Genomic DNA, 14690 nt, shown 5'->3' on the forward strand with positions numbered 1-14690 from the left:
TTGAAGAATTTCGAGATTACAATGCCGCATTTTTCGTTTATTCATAATAAATACAATAATCACCGGGCAGAGACAAACTTACACATTTTCGCGTAGTTGGCTTTTATTTACAATCGTAGTTCTCTTATACGATACGCTACCATTAGCGCGATGCAAAGACGTTGATACGTAGACTAGATCCAGGCTACGATGTGAAGTCAAAAGAGCCGCATAAATCATGCGCGTTTAGCGGGGGGGAATTTAAACGTGTTTGTCCGTAAAATATGTTACCTCCAATAAAGTTATGGAAGGGACAAGCACGTTTAATGCTAAACGCAATCAGGACTAACAAGTGTGTAATGATTTGTCCTTTCTTCATATAAACTTAAAAGTTGATGGGTTTGCCGAAGTAGGCTGCCAGATGAGCTTCTCTGAGCGCTTCGGCGCATGTCTGAAAAAAAAGAAATGTGTATCAGAAAATAATTCAAATTTATTTAAATCTTTCTTTCATTTTTAATGCAAATTTTAATTCAAAATTGATTTCAGCTTCGTCGTCAACCAAGATTTTAAGTCAAGTACAATAAGCAACATAATTTAAATGATTAAGGATTATTTTTTTTAATTTGTTCTTTTTTTTGCACAAAATTTCTGAACGTGTGGTATTACCAGAAATTTTGGTATTACAGAAAAAGAAAGAACGAATTAAAAAATAATTTTTAATCATATCAATTATTTTGCTCCATCAAGAGAATTAATCGAAAGGATGTATTATGTGCAAAGCAACAATTGTTTGATATAAAATTAACGTTGAATACTTACTGGATGTGCGTGGCATACGCGGGCAACGTCTTCCGCGCTTGCACCATACTCCATCGCGAGAACCGCCTCGTTAATGAGCTCTCCCGCGGCCGGTCCGATCATGTGCACGCCCAAGATCTTGTCCGTGTTGCTGTCGGCAAGCACCTTGGCGAAACCGTCCGTTTCGAGATTTGTTTTTGCCCGGGAGTTTGCCATGAACGGGAACTTTCCAACCTTATAGTCAATGCCCTCCTTCTTCAGATCCTCCTCCGTCTTGCCGACCCAGCCCACCTCTGGATGCGTGTATATCACGCTCGGTACGCAGTTATAGTCGATATGAACCGCACCTATATGTATCATGATATAGTTCATGTTTAATTATATTGATAATAACAAGTTCACATTTGTATCTTTAGCACTAAAGTGATACGAGATAAATTGTACTTATAATGCAAATGATAATTACCTCCGGTAATACCTTCCACTGTGATTATGCCCTCATCCTCAGCCTTGTGAGCCAGCATTGGCCCGTGAATGCAGTCACCAATAGCGTAAATACTGTGAATTTAGTTATACAAACAATTACTGGATAAAATAATTAACTCAATTACTGACATAATTCCGTCATAGATATTTCAAGAAACTAGAATCAAAATAATAGCATTTAATTTCCAATAAAAAATGTACAGTTACCTAGGCACTACCGTTTGGAATCGGTTATTCACAGGTATTCTCCCTTTCTCGTCCCTCTCGATGCCCATATCTTCTAGACCCAAGTTTTGCGTGTAGGGCCTCCTACCGACGCATACCAGCAATACGTCGCACGCCAAGTCCTCTTTCTTGCTAGGATCCTTCGCGTCCTCAACGGAGACAACAATTTCATTGCCGCGCTTGTTAGCAGCTGTGACTTTCGTTCCCAGTTTAAACTTCAGACCTTGTTTCGCGAGTACCTTCTGCATGGTTTTACTGACCTCCCCGTCGATACCCATGCCGCCGATCGTTGGCATGAATTCAACAGCCGTTACATCGGAACCCAGTCTGTGCAGATGATAATTTTAGCGAGGTATCTTTCTTACGTTAAAGGATTTTTTTAAATGCAAGTTTAGTAGATTTACCTCTGCCAAACTGAGCCCAATTCTAGTCCAATGACTCCAGCACCGATGACAATGAGTCTCTTGGGGACTTCGCTGAGTGACAACGCACCTGTTGAGGACACAACTTGCTTTTCGTCGATTTCAATGCCGGCGAAGGGCGTGACCTCGCTACCGGTCGCTATCAGAATATTCTTCGCGTTGATAGTCGCTTCTGTCGATCCGTCGGGCTTTAAGGCAGTGACTTGGTTCTTGCCTGTGATCTTTCCATGACCCTTGACCCATTCAACCTTGTTCTTCTTAAACAGGCCCGCTATACCTCCGGTTAAGGCTTTGACCACGTTCGTTTTCTGTTCCATAAGCTTGTTGAGATCCAATGTAACATTTGATACTGCAAAGAGTCATAAGAGTCTCGTGTGATAACGCGACTGCTGATAAATGCGATTTTAACTCGGTTTACTCACCGACGACCCCGCGGTTCGCTAAATCCCCACTGTGTGCCATGTGATAGTAATGTGAATTGTTTAAGAGCGACTTTGATGGAATGCATCCAACGTTAAGACACGTTCCTCCCAAGGTCGGGCCTTTCTCCACGCACACGGTCTTCATGCCCAATTGAGCGGCTTTAATCGCCGCTACGTATCCACCGGGGCCAGACCCGATCACCACTATGTCTGCGTCTAACGTGCTGGCATACCTGCGCTGCTGGGTAGCCGTCAAACCCGGTAGAACACGTTTTATGCATGTTGGCTGATAAGAAACAGAAATGATATCTATTACAACACTCACCGATACTTGACAAGACATTGACAATTGCAAAACAAAGGTATATATCGGTACATAAAAAATAAAGACAAACAAATAAAAATATATTTATTTATCAGTCAAGGATGTACAAATAAAATTTATTACTTTTTTTAAAAATTCTTATCACTATGTTATCACTTTGCTTTTATTCAGCTAAATCTTCTCCATTGTCATTCAATTTTTTGCCTTTTCAATATTTAATTTTGAGTGCAGAAGGTGTAACGTGGGACAGCTGAGAAGAGACACACTAACACAGAGAAAGCAATGACATAACCAATTCGTGAAGCTACCTTCGCATGTAATATAAAAACTCCGAGTGTTTTTTAGAGTATTCCTAAGAATTTGAGGGATAACTCTGGCGATCTGTACGGGCCAGAAATTCTCACTAATAAATTAAAGACCAGAACCACGCTGGCGGTCTGGCTTACGAGATGTTACGAAAGAGATATCCAAGTGAAATCTAGTCCGCATAATGTCACATGAATGACAATTCGTTTATCCGTCCGACTTACCCTGACCGACGTGGTCACCAGGTTCCACAGACTTGCTTGCATCATACTTTTCAAAATATACCCTGAATCCCGACAACACACGGGGGAGGGACAGAAAGGGAAAAAAACTCGTGCGGCAGTGAAACTGGAAGGCCTACCGGTTATCGCGACAGGTCGTCTTGCACTGCCGATACGCCAGCGATCATAGAACAAACGTAGTTCGTGGATTCCACCGAGAGATGGCGCTAGAGGTTCAAAATCGGAGATTCATCTAGTTCATGCGTAGGAAACGACGCAACAATTTTAATCAAAATTGAACAGGTAAGCTGGTAAGTTAATATATATTTTTTTAAACTAAATTAAGTCAAAGCCAATGGCTTATAAACTTAATTGAGTTATATTAAAAGTTGCACGAATAAAAAACTAATTGGAAGTTAAATCAATTTAAGTTAAAAGATAATTTTGAAAGCATTATTCATACTGAATTGGTAACTCGTAAGTTTTTAAGGTTAGATTACTCCAAGCGATTAGAATATGGATTATCAAAAAAATTTAATATTTCATTTATAAATTAAATTTATAAAACTAGATCTAGACGAAAAATGGATTAGTCGTAACATTCCTTTCATATTCGAAAATGCAGAAGAGAAACAAAAAAAGTCTTGCAACTTGTTCGCGAGATAAGTATCGAATTATAGTTTATTCCGTTTTAAAGGAAGAGAGATATCGACGAAGATGAATTTCTGACGATTGATAAGAACGCCGAGACACGCCGAAGAATGTGCTTCTTCGGCGAAAGTCTCGGATCGATTGACGCATGAGCGTTTTAGGTGGCGTCGCGACGCCGGCAAGCGTCGTCGTTTCGCCTACGCGCATCCCCTCGACGGCATAATTCACGACCAGCCCCACAATTTTCCTCTTTTTTTTATTTTTTCTTTGGGGTAGATTCGAAGGACCGCGCGGTGGAGAAGAGGGAGGGGAAAAACCGTAGCGAAAGGAAGGGAAGAAACGGAGTATGGAAGGGAGCGTGAATTGGTGCGATAAGGGGATGAAAGGGCGAAGAGCGAAACTCGAGAAGAGAGAGAAGGAATGGTAACGGGGTAATTGGAGAGAAAGAGACGGCGATAATAATAAAAGTGGTAGAATAGATAAAGGGCGGGGAACGAGAAAGGGGTGGGAAAGAGAGAGAGATAGAGTTGAATAAGCAGTGATGTAAACGCGTCTCCGAAGGGCCCCCTTTGCGTAGCGACGCCTCCTGCATTTTAAATGTCATAGATTATAATAACTGCACGTATGCAAAAAGAAAAGAAACGTAAATTAAAAAAAAAGCAATAGCAGAATTAAAGCAGCTTAAAGTTACATTTTGGAAAGTTGTCTATTTTATTTGTTCAGGAAAATTTTTTAAAATTAGAAAATAATGATCTTGTTTTCTCCGCTTAGATTTTATTCAATCTAAGTTCAAGTAATTAAATAAGGAAGAAAGAATTAAGAGTTAAAAATCTTATGATAAAAATCTTTTTTTTTACCAATATTAGAATTGAAAAAAAATACATGTAACCAGGGCTGGTCAGTAAGTAATTGAAAGTTAAGTAATAAAGTAAAAAAGTTGATAACTTTTAACATAACTTGGTTAATTTTAAATGATTCAATTTTTAACTTTAATTATTTGTTTTTGAGACACTCTTTATTTTAAATTTTAATTTATTAACCTTCTTTATGTAAAAAAAAAATATATATATAAATATATATAAAAAATACGTTTTTACATAAAAAACAATCTTTTATATAAACTTAATTTACAAATAAAATATTAAAATTTTATTTGATGATCCATACTGTTATATCAAAAGTATATAAAAGTAGTTAATCTAACTTTAAAAAATTACAAATATATATTTCATAATGCTTCTGAAACTTGATTTTTAACTTAATTTAATTTAATCTTAATGTAACTTTTAATTGAGCTAATTTTTTGACAATTTTTAACAGAATTAATTTTATAAAGTCATTTAACTTTATTTAATTAAAGAATATATTAACTTGCACAGCTCTGCATATAACAATAAGCGTGTCTGAGATTAGAATCATACATCATCTCGTCATAATTTTCGAGATAAATTTATTAAAAGACCATCTTCAACTAGAACGAATCATATAACGTACCCTTGACAGTGGCGATTTTCATCGACACTGGCGCCAGGGCGCTTTTCCTCGCGCCACCCTCTACATTTTACATCACGCGTGCGTAGTACCGAGCGTAACGATCTCCCGCGTACGTGCGAGGGAGATCAGGGAGAAGGAGGGACGCCGCGACGCGGGACTCGCGGGAGCGAGCGAGCGAGAAAGAGAGGTTAGGGTTGAGCGAGACGCTCGCCGAGGGGTGCCGCGGGCGAGGGACAACAGATGTCCTTCCGCATGACGCACGCGGGGTGGTCGTCCCTGGTCGTTCCTCGGAGAGGTAGTCTCGCGTCTGGTGGTGTCTGCGCGTCGTCGCGGCTGATAGCGGAGCGTCCTCGCCGAGGACCTCGTACGAGACACGGGTCAAGGGAGGTAAGTCCCATCCGTCCTCGACGGATTTCGCGTGTTCCGGAGAACGTCGCTCCGCGCGTTCAACGAAGCGCGTCCCTTCCTTCGGAAAATGCCGAAAGTTCTCGCGCCGCGGGTGCGACCACTGCGACCGAAAGTGGCGGTTGTTCTCAATTGTCACCTCTCGCGTACGGTTCGATTTACTCGCCAGACGATTCGCCGTTTCGCGAAGCGAGCAGTCTTCGTTGTCCGAGGATAAGACAGCGTTATACTTGCGTCTCGTAGATATCAAATATAAATTAACGCCGATCCGTTATTAACGACGCTCATGTGCGAATGCAAAAGAAATTCCGAAACTTAACCTATGTCGCGCAGAACGGGTGTATTCTGCGATGATACACCGCGAAAGAAAGTCGAGATAAATGTTACTTACGATGTTTTCTTCGATATTTACTGTGTGCAAAGAGATTTGATTGCGATGACGAGATAAAGTTCTGTGAAATACATCTTATTTTTCTTATTGATTCATTTGCTAGGAATAAATTTTTATTTCGGTGCAATAAATTTATAATTTCCTACATGTGTAAAATTTCGAGCATCTTTTTTTCTCAGTGCAATGACGATGCTTCAAAATCTATTTTAAACGCATGTCCTTTCGCCATGCGCGAATCATCTCGTTGATCCGTAATAATTATTGGAAATTCTTTCAGGCGCTCGTCCGCGTGAAATGTACGCGTGAAATGTCGCTGGAGGTGCGCTGCCGCGTGGCTTTCACCCTACGAAGGGCATTCTCTGGTTAGCGCGCGATGTGCGAGGTATCCAAGGGGCAGCGCAGGACGTTCCGCGACCAGGACCCGCCTCGAATATGCAACAAGAGCGCGGATAACCTGCTGCGGGACGAGCTCGAGTTCTCGCGCTCGACCCCGAGCTCGCCGACGACCCTCCAGCGCGCCGCCAGCCTCGAGAAGTGCTTCAGCGAGCCCGAGTTCTTCCAGAAGCAGCGCGAGCTGCTCTCGAAGCACGAGCAGCGGACGACGAAGGAGAAGGATGGCGACGACAGTGAGGAAGGCGGCGTCACTACCCCCGGCTCCGCATCCGGCGCAGCGGACGACGATTCCGCCGATACGGCCGACGCCGCGAGCACCGAGGACCTGCTGAGGGAACTCTCCGCCAAAGTGCCTTCCCCTTGCGAACACGCGAGCGAGGTACGTGGAAAAAACAAGCAGTGAATTGTGCCAAATAAACGTCTCGTGGGAAGAAGAAAATTAAACCGATCAATTTCGCGAATTAACTCTCCGTATGCACACTGGGTCTTTTTTGCCCAGACGGAATTTCACTCTTACATCCTCAAGCATAAGAGAATCTTAAGGATGTTTTGGCTGTATAATAGCTAAAAATTATAGAACTATTAAAAACTGAAGGCTTCTTACATTTAGTTTTCTTTTCTAATTAACAAAAAAAATTTTTGTTGGAAATGCCCGAATTTTCACGCTGAAACTAATTGCAAAAAGAAAACGAAAAATTGGTTTATAATGATTTTTGCAGCAAAAATGACCGTACTTCACTGCACAGTTTAAGTAAATAATCTTTAAAGGAGAAAGTGGATCCAAATGAATATTTATTAGCGTTTTATTAATATACGTAAAAAATTTTGATTTAAGTTATATAATAATACTTTCTTATCAAAATAAATAAATTTACGCGATTTTGTATAACAAGAAGCAATAACAGGAGCAAACAAAAAATTAAATTGTAAACTAATAAGAGAAATATGCTTAAATTTTATACATACACTCAAATGTAATAATAGAACAATATAAAATTAAAAAATTTTTAATAACACTTGAGATGTGAAACATACATCCTTAAATTATATAAGCCAATTTGTTATATGTCGGTACTAAAAATTGAGAGATATTTGCACAAGGTTGATCGGTTTGATTTTCGAGAGGCTTGGCTAATTAATCGCATCCCGAATCTTATCGTTGACTGTTTTCATTTGAAAGGACGCATAGATTTTTGAAGAATGCGATTACTTCATGCCTTTTTCGCAGCACGAATTATTCGAGACGAAATAAATTTGTACCGTTTTGTCATTGAGATAATCGGATTATACGTGGATCATGCTATGTTTAGATGCTTGTTGGTTTTTTTTTAAGACATCCTTTTTAGAAATATTAGGTCATTAGATCAAGAAACAATGTGGAGCATCGATCGGCTCACGTTTCTTCTTGACTCTTTTGGTTCACTTATTAACGTCGAGATTCTCATAAAATAGCTACAGAGAAGCTAAATATGTATCGCGCGTCTATCCAAGGATACATATCCAACGATATACTTATTATTAAAAGCGTTCTGCATCTCGAGAGTCATTCATTTTTCTTTTCCTTTTATTTTTTAACGAGAATTCGATCGAACGGCATTTCTTCTGACAATTTCTCTAGAGACTCGCAATCAAATCGGCGTTTTTACGCGACTCGTGCATTTCCCATGCACTGGCATTCAGTACTTTTTACTGGTTTAACCCGTTTTTCCGTACGCAGCGAGAAATTAAGCGTTATTGATTAACAGCGATATATCGCCAGGAAACGTGACCGCGCCGCGTGTTGCACGTGCGACAACAAAAATCGCAGATAAAGAGTTCGGAGCGGTCGGTCGCGAAGCGTGAGTCACGAGTGACTTTTTCGCGTTACGTGAGACTGGAAAGAATTGCGTTGAATTTCTCGGAGAAGGAACGTGTTTTTGTGGTGGAAAAAAAAATCTCGCTGTATTTAGCCCGGCGCGTATCGGAACAGGTAGAAAGACACGTATCAGGACCGGTGGCTGACGTTGGTCCGGTCGCAACGGTACTTATCTCTCGGCCGACGAGAGACGTGTGTTGTACGGGTGCACTATCGACCCGCGCGAGAATCTCGCTGAAGTATCGGAGGAAGCGTCACACGCCTCGCCGAAGAAACTCGCGAACTCGCTCGCGCGGAATCGGCGCCGGCCTTCGCTTTTGTCGGTGAAATCTCGCGCCTCGACACGTTTTTTTTTTTCCTTCGAGATGGACGCAACGATTGAGGTGTGCGGGAGGTTTATGACGCAAGGTTTGCTTTCCCGGACGCGCAATCAAGGAATTCCGCCTTTCATTGATCAGGAACAACCTGGAGATGTGGTCATGCGCGCACGCAAGATATCATGTAGAAATTATATACCGTTCTCGTATCATTAGACCTCGGAGATCTTATTGAGAACTAGGCAGTAGTTTTCCTTCCATTCAATTTTTAATAACTTTAATAGAACTTCAGTTCGAGAATTGTCGATACTACCAATTTAACTCGAGTATATCTTGATTTCGATGTATTAAAAGCTGGCTTAATTACGTTAAGTTCTTTGGACCAAATATATTTAATGAAAAACTTAGAACACTGAAAAAAGTAGTTGTTAACTTAACTGAAATTTTCAACTTGATTAAATTTCTTTATTTTAAGTATTTATGTATTTAAATATATATAGATGTTTAAATTAAATATATAAATGCTTGAATTAAAGTTCAAGTATTTTATGTATGAGTTAAATACATAAATACTGGAATTATAAAGAAATTTAATCAAGTGGAAAAATTTAGTCAATTTAACAACTTCTTTTTCTCAATGTATATATTTAGTGAAAAAAAGAGAACGATCTATCAAAAGTAAGTAATGCATGAAAAAGCTCAAGGATGCATTACTAAATTTTAATCAGTATTTATTCGAATAATATTAATGAAATAATTACTGCGATGTAAATATACAATTTATTTAGTACAAGAACCACTAATTCAATTTAAGTATAATTTTTTTCCTATAGAGTGTGAATATTTATGTATAAGTAAACGTTGTATTAGTACTATTCGAATAAATAATTATTAAGGAATTTTTTCCATCGATGTAAATATTGAGGAAGTAAAGATATTAAAAGTTTTTTCAGAAAATCGTGTCCCTGTTATTTTAATTGTGCAAGTCTTCGCGTTACATTTTAATCTTTCAGATTAATCTAGAATAAAAACGAAAATTACAAAAATTTAATGAGGTATATATTAGATTCGTCTGTCGGCGCGTTTCGCTAATTAACGTGAAATTTGGCAAAATTTATAGTAGAACTCTTATTTTTCACTCATTACCAGAGATTATACAGATCTCTCGTGATGCGGTCTACCGCAATAATTTATTTCATTATATTTCATTATATTAGAGCATTATACATGTGCGGGGATAAAGTAGTAGCGTAAATAGATTCAAAACCGGCATTTTATGCCACTTGATACGCACATGCCTGCTATCCTTGAGAGGCTTAAGAAACTCGGTACCGTTTTACGGCTCCTTCACTTTCTAGACTCTCATCATTTTTATCACATATCTCCGTTCATACGATCCGATTCGTCCAGTTTCAGCAACTGGATACGTTTTTTGCCATCGAGTATAAGTTTATAAAATTATGCTCATGGATTTAGGTGGCAAGGATTCTACACATTGGGCAATAGCTTGCGTGAAAACTGAGCGTAAATAAGATTGATTTTAATCTGAGTAATGCCCAATTTCGTTACCTCTAGATAATCTATGAGATATCTCCCAGAGAATATGGTAAATTCTAGTACATTTTGTGTCGAAATGAATTAATATGAAGAATAACTAGCCATTGGATACGTAACCAGGGATTTCAGTAAAAGAAATGAATTTTTATTTGACGGTTGTCTTTATCTGAAAGATTAAAATTACATTGTTAAATTTAATGCGTCAAAAGTGCATTAAATTTCATGCTTTTCAGTCATAGATACTTTTATTAAATTTAATGTGTAACTTAAAAATACATTGAATTTCACGTTTTTAACAATGTATTGAGAGGTGTGAGAAATCGAGCATTAGAGAAAAACGTGAATTTCGTAAGAATAATTTCTGATATATCATAATGAATTGAAACATATATATTTACAATAAATTGAGATGTCAGAAATTTAAGAGTAGATTTAAAACTATCGGACTGCAAAATACAATACGTGCAATATATAAAAAAAAATACGTACGATTATAAATTAATATAACACGCAGTACAGTGTAATATCACACGCAAATATTTTCTTTTGTAAAATCGAGAATTTGATACTAGACAAATTTATAAAGCCTATTTTTTTCTCCGCCTTTTCTTAATTCGTTTCGCAGTTTGGAGAAAGAGAGATTATAAAAATCCTGCCACGTGTGCGCGCGAGCACGTGTGTGTGTAGTTTTACAAATTATTTAGAAATCACGAGCGATTTTCTGCTCTTAAGTTCGTTGATGCGCCGAGAAATTTTTCCGCCGGGTTTTACTTTGAGGAAACGTCTCGGGTGAGAATTGCCGTGGACGGCTGCGGATGACAGATGCGTCGTTTCTAAAATTCTCAGAACTGTCGCATTAGTGACGGTAGGCAAGGTGATTGTAAAACCTGTAGGGCTCTGAGATGAATTAGGGTCTGGAGGGAAGATGCGGGCCCCGTAGCAGGTTCTTTTCCATCGGACGCCTGCCTTTGTGCGGAATTTGGATTAAGGGGCGTTCACAAAGCTTGCACCACAGTAATTTAATCTTTCCGGTTAAACTAGGATGAAATAAAAATTATAAAAATTTTTTTATAATTTAAAGGATATTTTCTTATTGAGGCGGACATAGTTAAAATTCTAATACTTATGGTAATACGTCTATTTACTTAAAAATAAATATTTTCAGTTAAACAAAGCGAACAAATGCTTGCATTAAAATATGTGGTTTTAAGAAAATATATTTTTTTTATTTAAAAAAATTTTTCTCTCAGTGTAGACAATATTAGCTTTCTAATTACCTCTCTCTCTTTCTATTTACGTTCTCTTTCTTCTTACATTTGCTATCATTTTGGTATTTTTCCTCATATTTCCTTTCTTACAAGTTTCAACAATTTCCATTTTTAAGATAATAGAACAAATATCTTTTTCTTCTCGCTAAGTGTCATTATAGGTTTTTAAGTTGATATCTGGTCGTTCTCACTCCCGCGTGTATAATGCGAGAGATAAATTCAGTTTGGTGTGGGAATTATTGTAGTTCCCGTGATATTTATTCGTCCTTTTTGTCGTTTTGGTATATACGTAAATCTTTTGGGAAGTAACGGCGAGTACGATGCAAATGGGAACCCGGGTCCTCGAGACAAGCCAAGCAGTGTGCCGATATCACGATTTTCCGCTACGTACATACGTCGTAAGGAGATAGACGCGAATGTGCTCGCGCGGAGTGAGGGGAATTGAGAATTAGCTGGAAATTTGCTCGAAATACACACCGGTTACACGGTGCAACCGGGGGTCGACGACCGGCAGCGGGCAGCGTTACGATATTGACGAGGAAGCTGCTATTTCGGGGGACGACGATTAATTGCCGGGGCGAGGAGAGGCGGCTCGGGAACGCAGCTGATAAATATTCAATCGATCCTTCATGAAATTATCATCTTACCGAGATTGCTTGCTAATAACCCACCTAAGCTCGATCGAGTTAGCGGCCAAGACGAACACCGAATCAACGTTCGTTTGAAAATTCCATCTCTTTACCTATCTTTATCAGATTGTTTTATATAAATTCTGCAATTTCTGAAATTATCGCCGACTTTCTTCGATAGGATATTTTTTGATACTGGAAAAAAGAATTTGTGGCAATAGCTACCAAATGTTGAATGAAATAATGTTAGTTAAATATTTGATTAGTATAACTAAAAATAATTTTACTTTTCTGAATATTTAGCAAGTATTATCAATGTATTTTAATTTCATCATCTGACAATCCGTCCTAAAATGCTACAACGAGCTTTAATGAAGTATTCTCATAAAATAGATGCAAATATACATTTAAAATAATGGTCAAATACAGTCACAATTTTTTTACTGTAAAAAATAAACTAAGGTAGATAAATGATTAGTAAACATCGTGATACTTATTACATATGTTTGATACTTAACGAATCTAAATAGCAGAGACAAAATTTATATCTGAACTGTTCATGAAATTTAGAAAGAAAATTTTTCTATGGCGCCTATTCAGTCTATTGTTAAGGCTAATCATACTCGTTATAAAATTTGACTATATAATTGAGTCAATCAGACCTAAATTTTTTAGAAGAATTGCTAAAATATCTATAAATTCTATATACTATAAATTCTATATGTAACAATCAAGAATTTATCAGATACAAAAAATGGCGATAATTTTTTGTTATGACATCCAGAAATCTATCTATATCGGCAAAATATTTTTTTTGAATGTATGAAAAGAAATGCATCACCAATATTTCAAAGATAAAAATAAAATATAAATATAATTTTTTTTTATTTCATTTAAAAATTGCGTTCAAGAATGAAAGTAACGGCGCATAATTTAAAGAAAATGCACGTGAAATCACATAAGAAATAATATTGAGCGCTGAGGTTGTGCTATGACCATTCGTTTTATGATTTTCAACCTTATCTTGATTTTAATTTCGTCAACACGTAACACTTAATGTTATATTAATTATTCTAAATTTTTAACTGTTTCTAAACTGTGTCTTGAGCTACCTCTTACGTAACCATATCTACCGTTGCACAACCACGTCGCATTATGTATACGTTACGTGTTGTACGTTCTTGCATATAATACAACAACATACGCAATGACGATACGGCGAGCGTCGAGGCGCGCGTCGCATTCGCAAGGTTGCTCGATCCAGACCGCCGACCAACCAGATGCAAACTGCATCCCCACGGGTGCATCTTCTATCCGGCGCGGCGGTTTCGTTATGAAAGCAGCCTGTTGAGGTCGGACGCGGCGCGCGTGGCTTCTCTCGCACACGGGCGGCGCGGCGCAGCGGCGCGCGTAGTCTCGTCAGTCAGTCCGATGTTTACGCTCGTGCTTTAAACATTTTTCCTTGCGTGCTCCGCTTCGGGAAGCCACCGTCGTGGTAATCTCTCGTCCCGTGCGTGTCTCGCTTGGCTTTTTCTATCCTTTTTCTCTCTTTCTCTCACTTCCCTCACGCGTGAGGAGCACAACAGCGTGACTTCACCGGTCCCCCGAAGAACGAGTGTTTCGCAGCTTGGCGACGTAACAGCGGCGCGGTCGGGCTACGCTCGTAAAACCGAGATTCCGGCTCGCCGTTTTCGATCGACGATTCTTTACGCTCTGCTGCGCGAGACGCCGATTTCGAGGCCTCCGCAATTAGGCCCGCGAGGAGAATTGAATGGTCGAAAGTAACGGTTGATGACGGAGGTAAAGAAAAATATTTACACATTATGCGTGTGTGTGTATGAATGTGTGAGAGAAAGAAGAAAAAAGAGAAATTTCGATACCATATTACGTACTTTGGAAGATTTCGCGAATAAATATCCGTCAAACGTTAACAAACATTCCAGGATATGAATATGAAAGAACGTCGCAATTATACATCGCGATTTTATTTAATAGGTTTATTTAGCGGCAGTAGAAAACTCATTTCTCTTTACGCCATTTGTTTTCGCGCGCCCGACAAGTGCCCGACAATTCGAGAGAATTGTAATTCAAATTTTAACTCCGCCATGCGTTGCACATACGTACATGACGCAGATCCGTTACGCCGAATCGCGGTATCGCATGTACGTGACGCATAGAGACGAAAATACCTATGGAATTGTCGACCTCAAATTCCTCAGATATCAACGAGAGGTGTACAGTTAAGAAATACTTACGTTTTAAAATTATCAATGGGATTTAAGCGGTAATCTGTACTTAATTTCGTATATGTAACTATTTTCAGCTTTTAAAATATTCTTTTATCTTTTATTTCGAATTAAGTGTGATTATCTGAAAGTTTGATCGTACGATCGAATGTATATATCGAATCTAATTTTTGAAGAGTTATTATTTTCCAAATAAAATATATGCGGAAATGTCGCGCTGCTTTTCTGGAAATTTTTATTTTGAGCTCGTTATCGTTTTCAATTTCGACTTCCCACTAAATAAATTAATTTTCTTTTTTT

General features: G+C 38.5%; 2 protein-coding genes across 2 annotated transcripts in view; one reads left to right on the forward strand and one right to left on the reverse strand.

Moving 5' to 3' along the window:
- Positions 1-16: 16 nt before the first annotated feature.
- On the reverse strand, positions 17-3378 carry LOC105198927 (dihydrolipoyl dehydrogenase, mitochondrial). Its single transcript, XM_011165782.3, has 7 exons — positions 3188-3378; positions 2333-2618; positions 1893-2259; positions 1471-1815; positions 1244-1335; positions 799-1124; positions 17-430 (listed from the first exon to the last, which is right to left on the reverse strand). The coding sequence occupies exons 1-7, from the start codon at positions 3230-3232 to the stop codon at positions 365-367; spliced, it is 1527 nt and encodes a 508-aa protein (XP_011164084.1). The 5' UTR covers positions 3233-3378; the 3' UTR covers positions 17-364.
- A 2092-nt stretch (positions 3379-5470) lies between these two features.
- Positions 5471-14690, forward strand: part of LOC105198925 — a 50384-nt gene continuing 41164 nt past the window's right edge. Inside the window, exons 1-2 of the mRNA XM_011165780.3 lie at positions 5471-5716; positions 6403-6897. Coding sequence (XP_011164082.1) covers positions 6499-6897 — 399 coding nt within the window. The 5' untranslated portion in view covers positions 5471-5716; positions 6403-6498. The remainder of the gene's footprint in view (positions 5717-6402; positions 6898-14690) is intronic.

The sequence above is a fragment of the Solenopsis invicta genome, chromosome 15 (genome assembly GCF_016802725.1).
Source record: "Solenopsis invicta isolate M01_SB chromosome 15, UNIL_Sinv_3.0, whole genome shotgun sequence".
Lineage (NCBI taxonomy): Eukaryota > Metazoa > Arthropoda > Insecta > Hymenoptera > Formicidae > Solenopsis > Solenopsis invicta.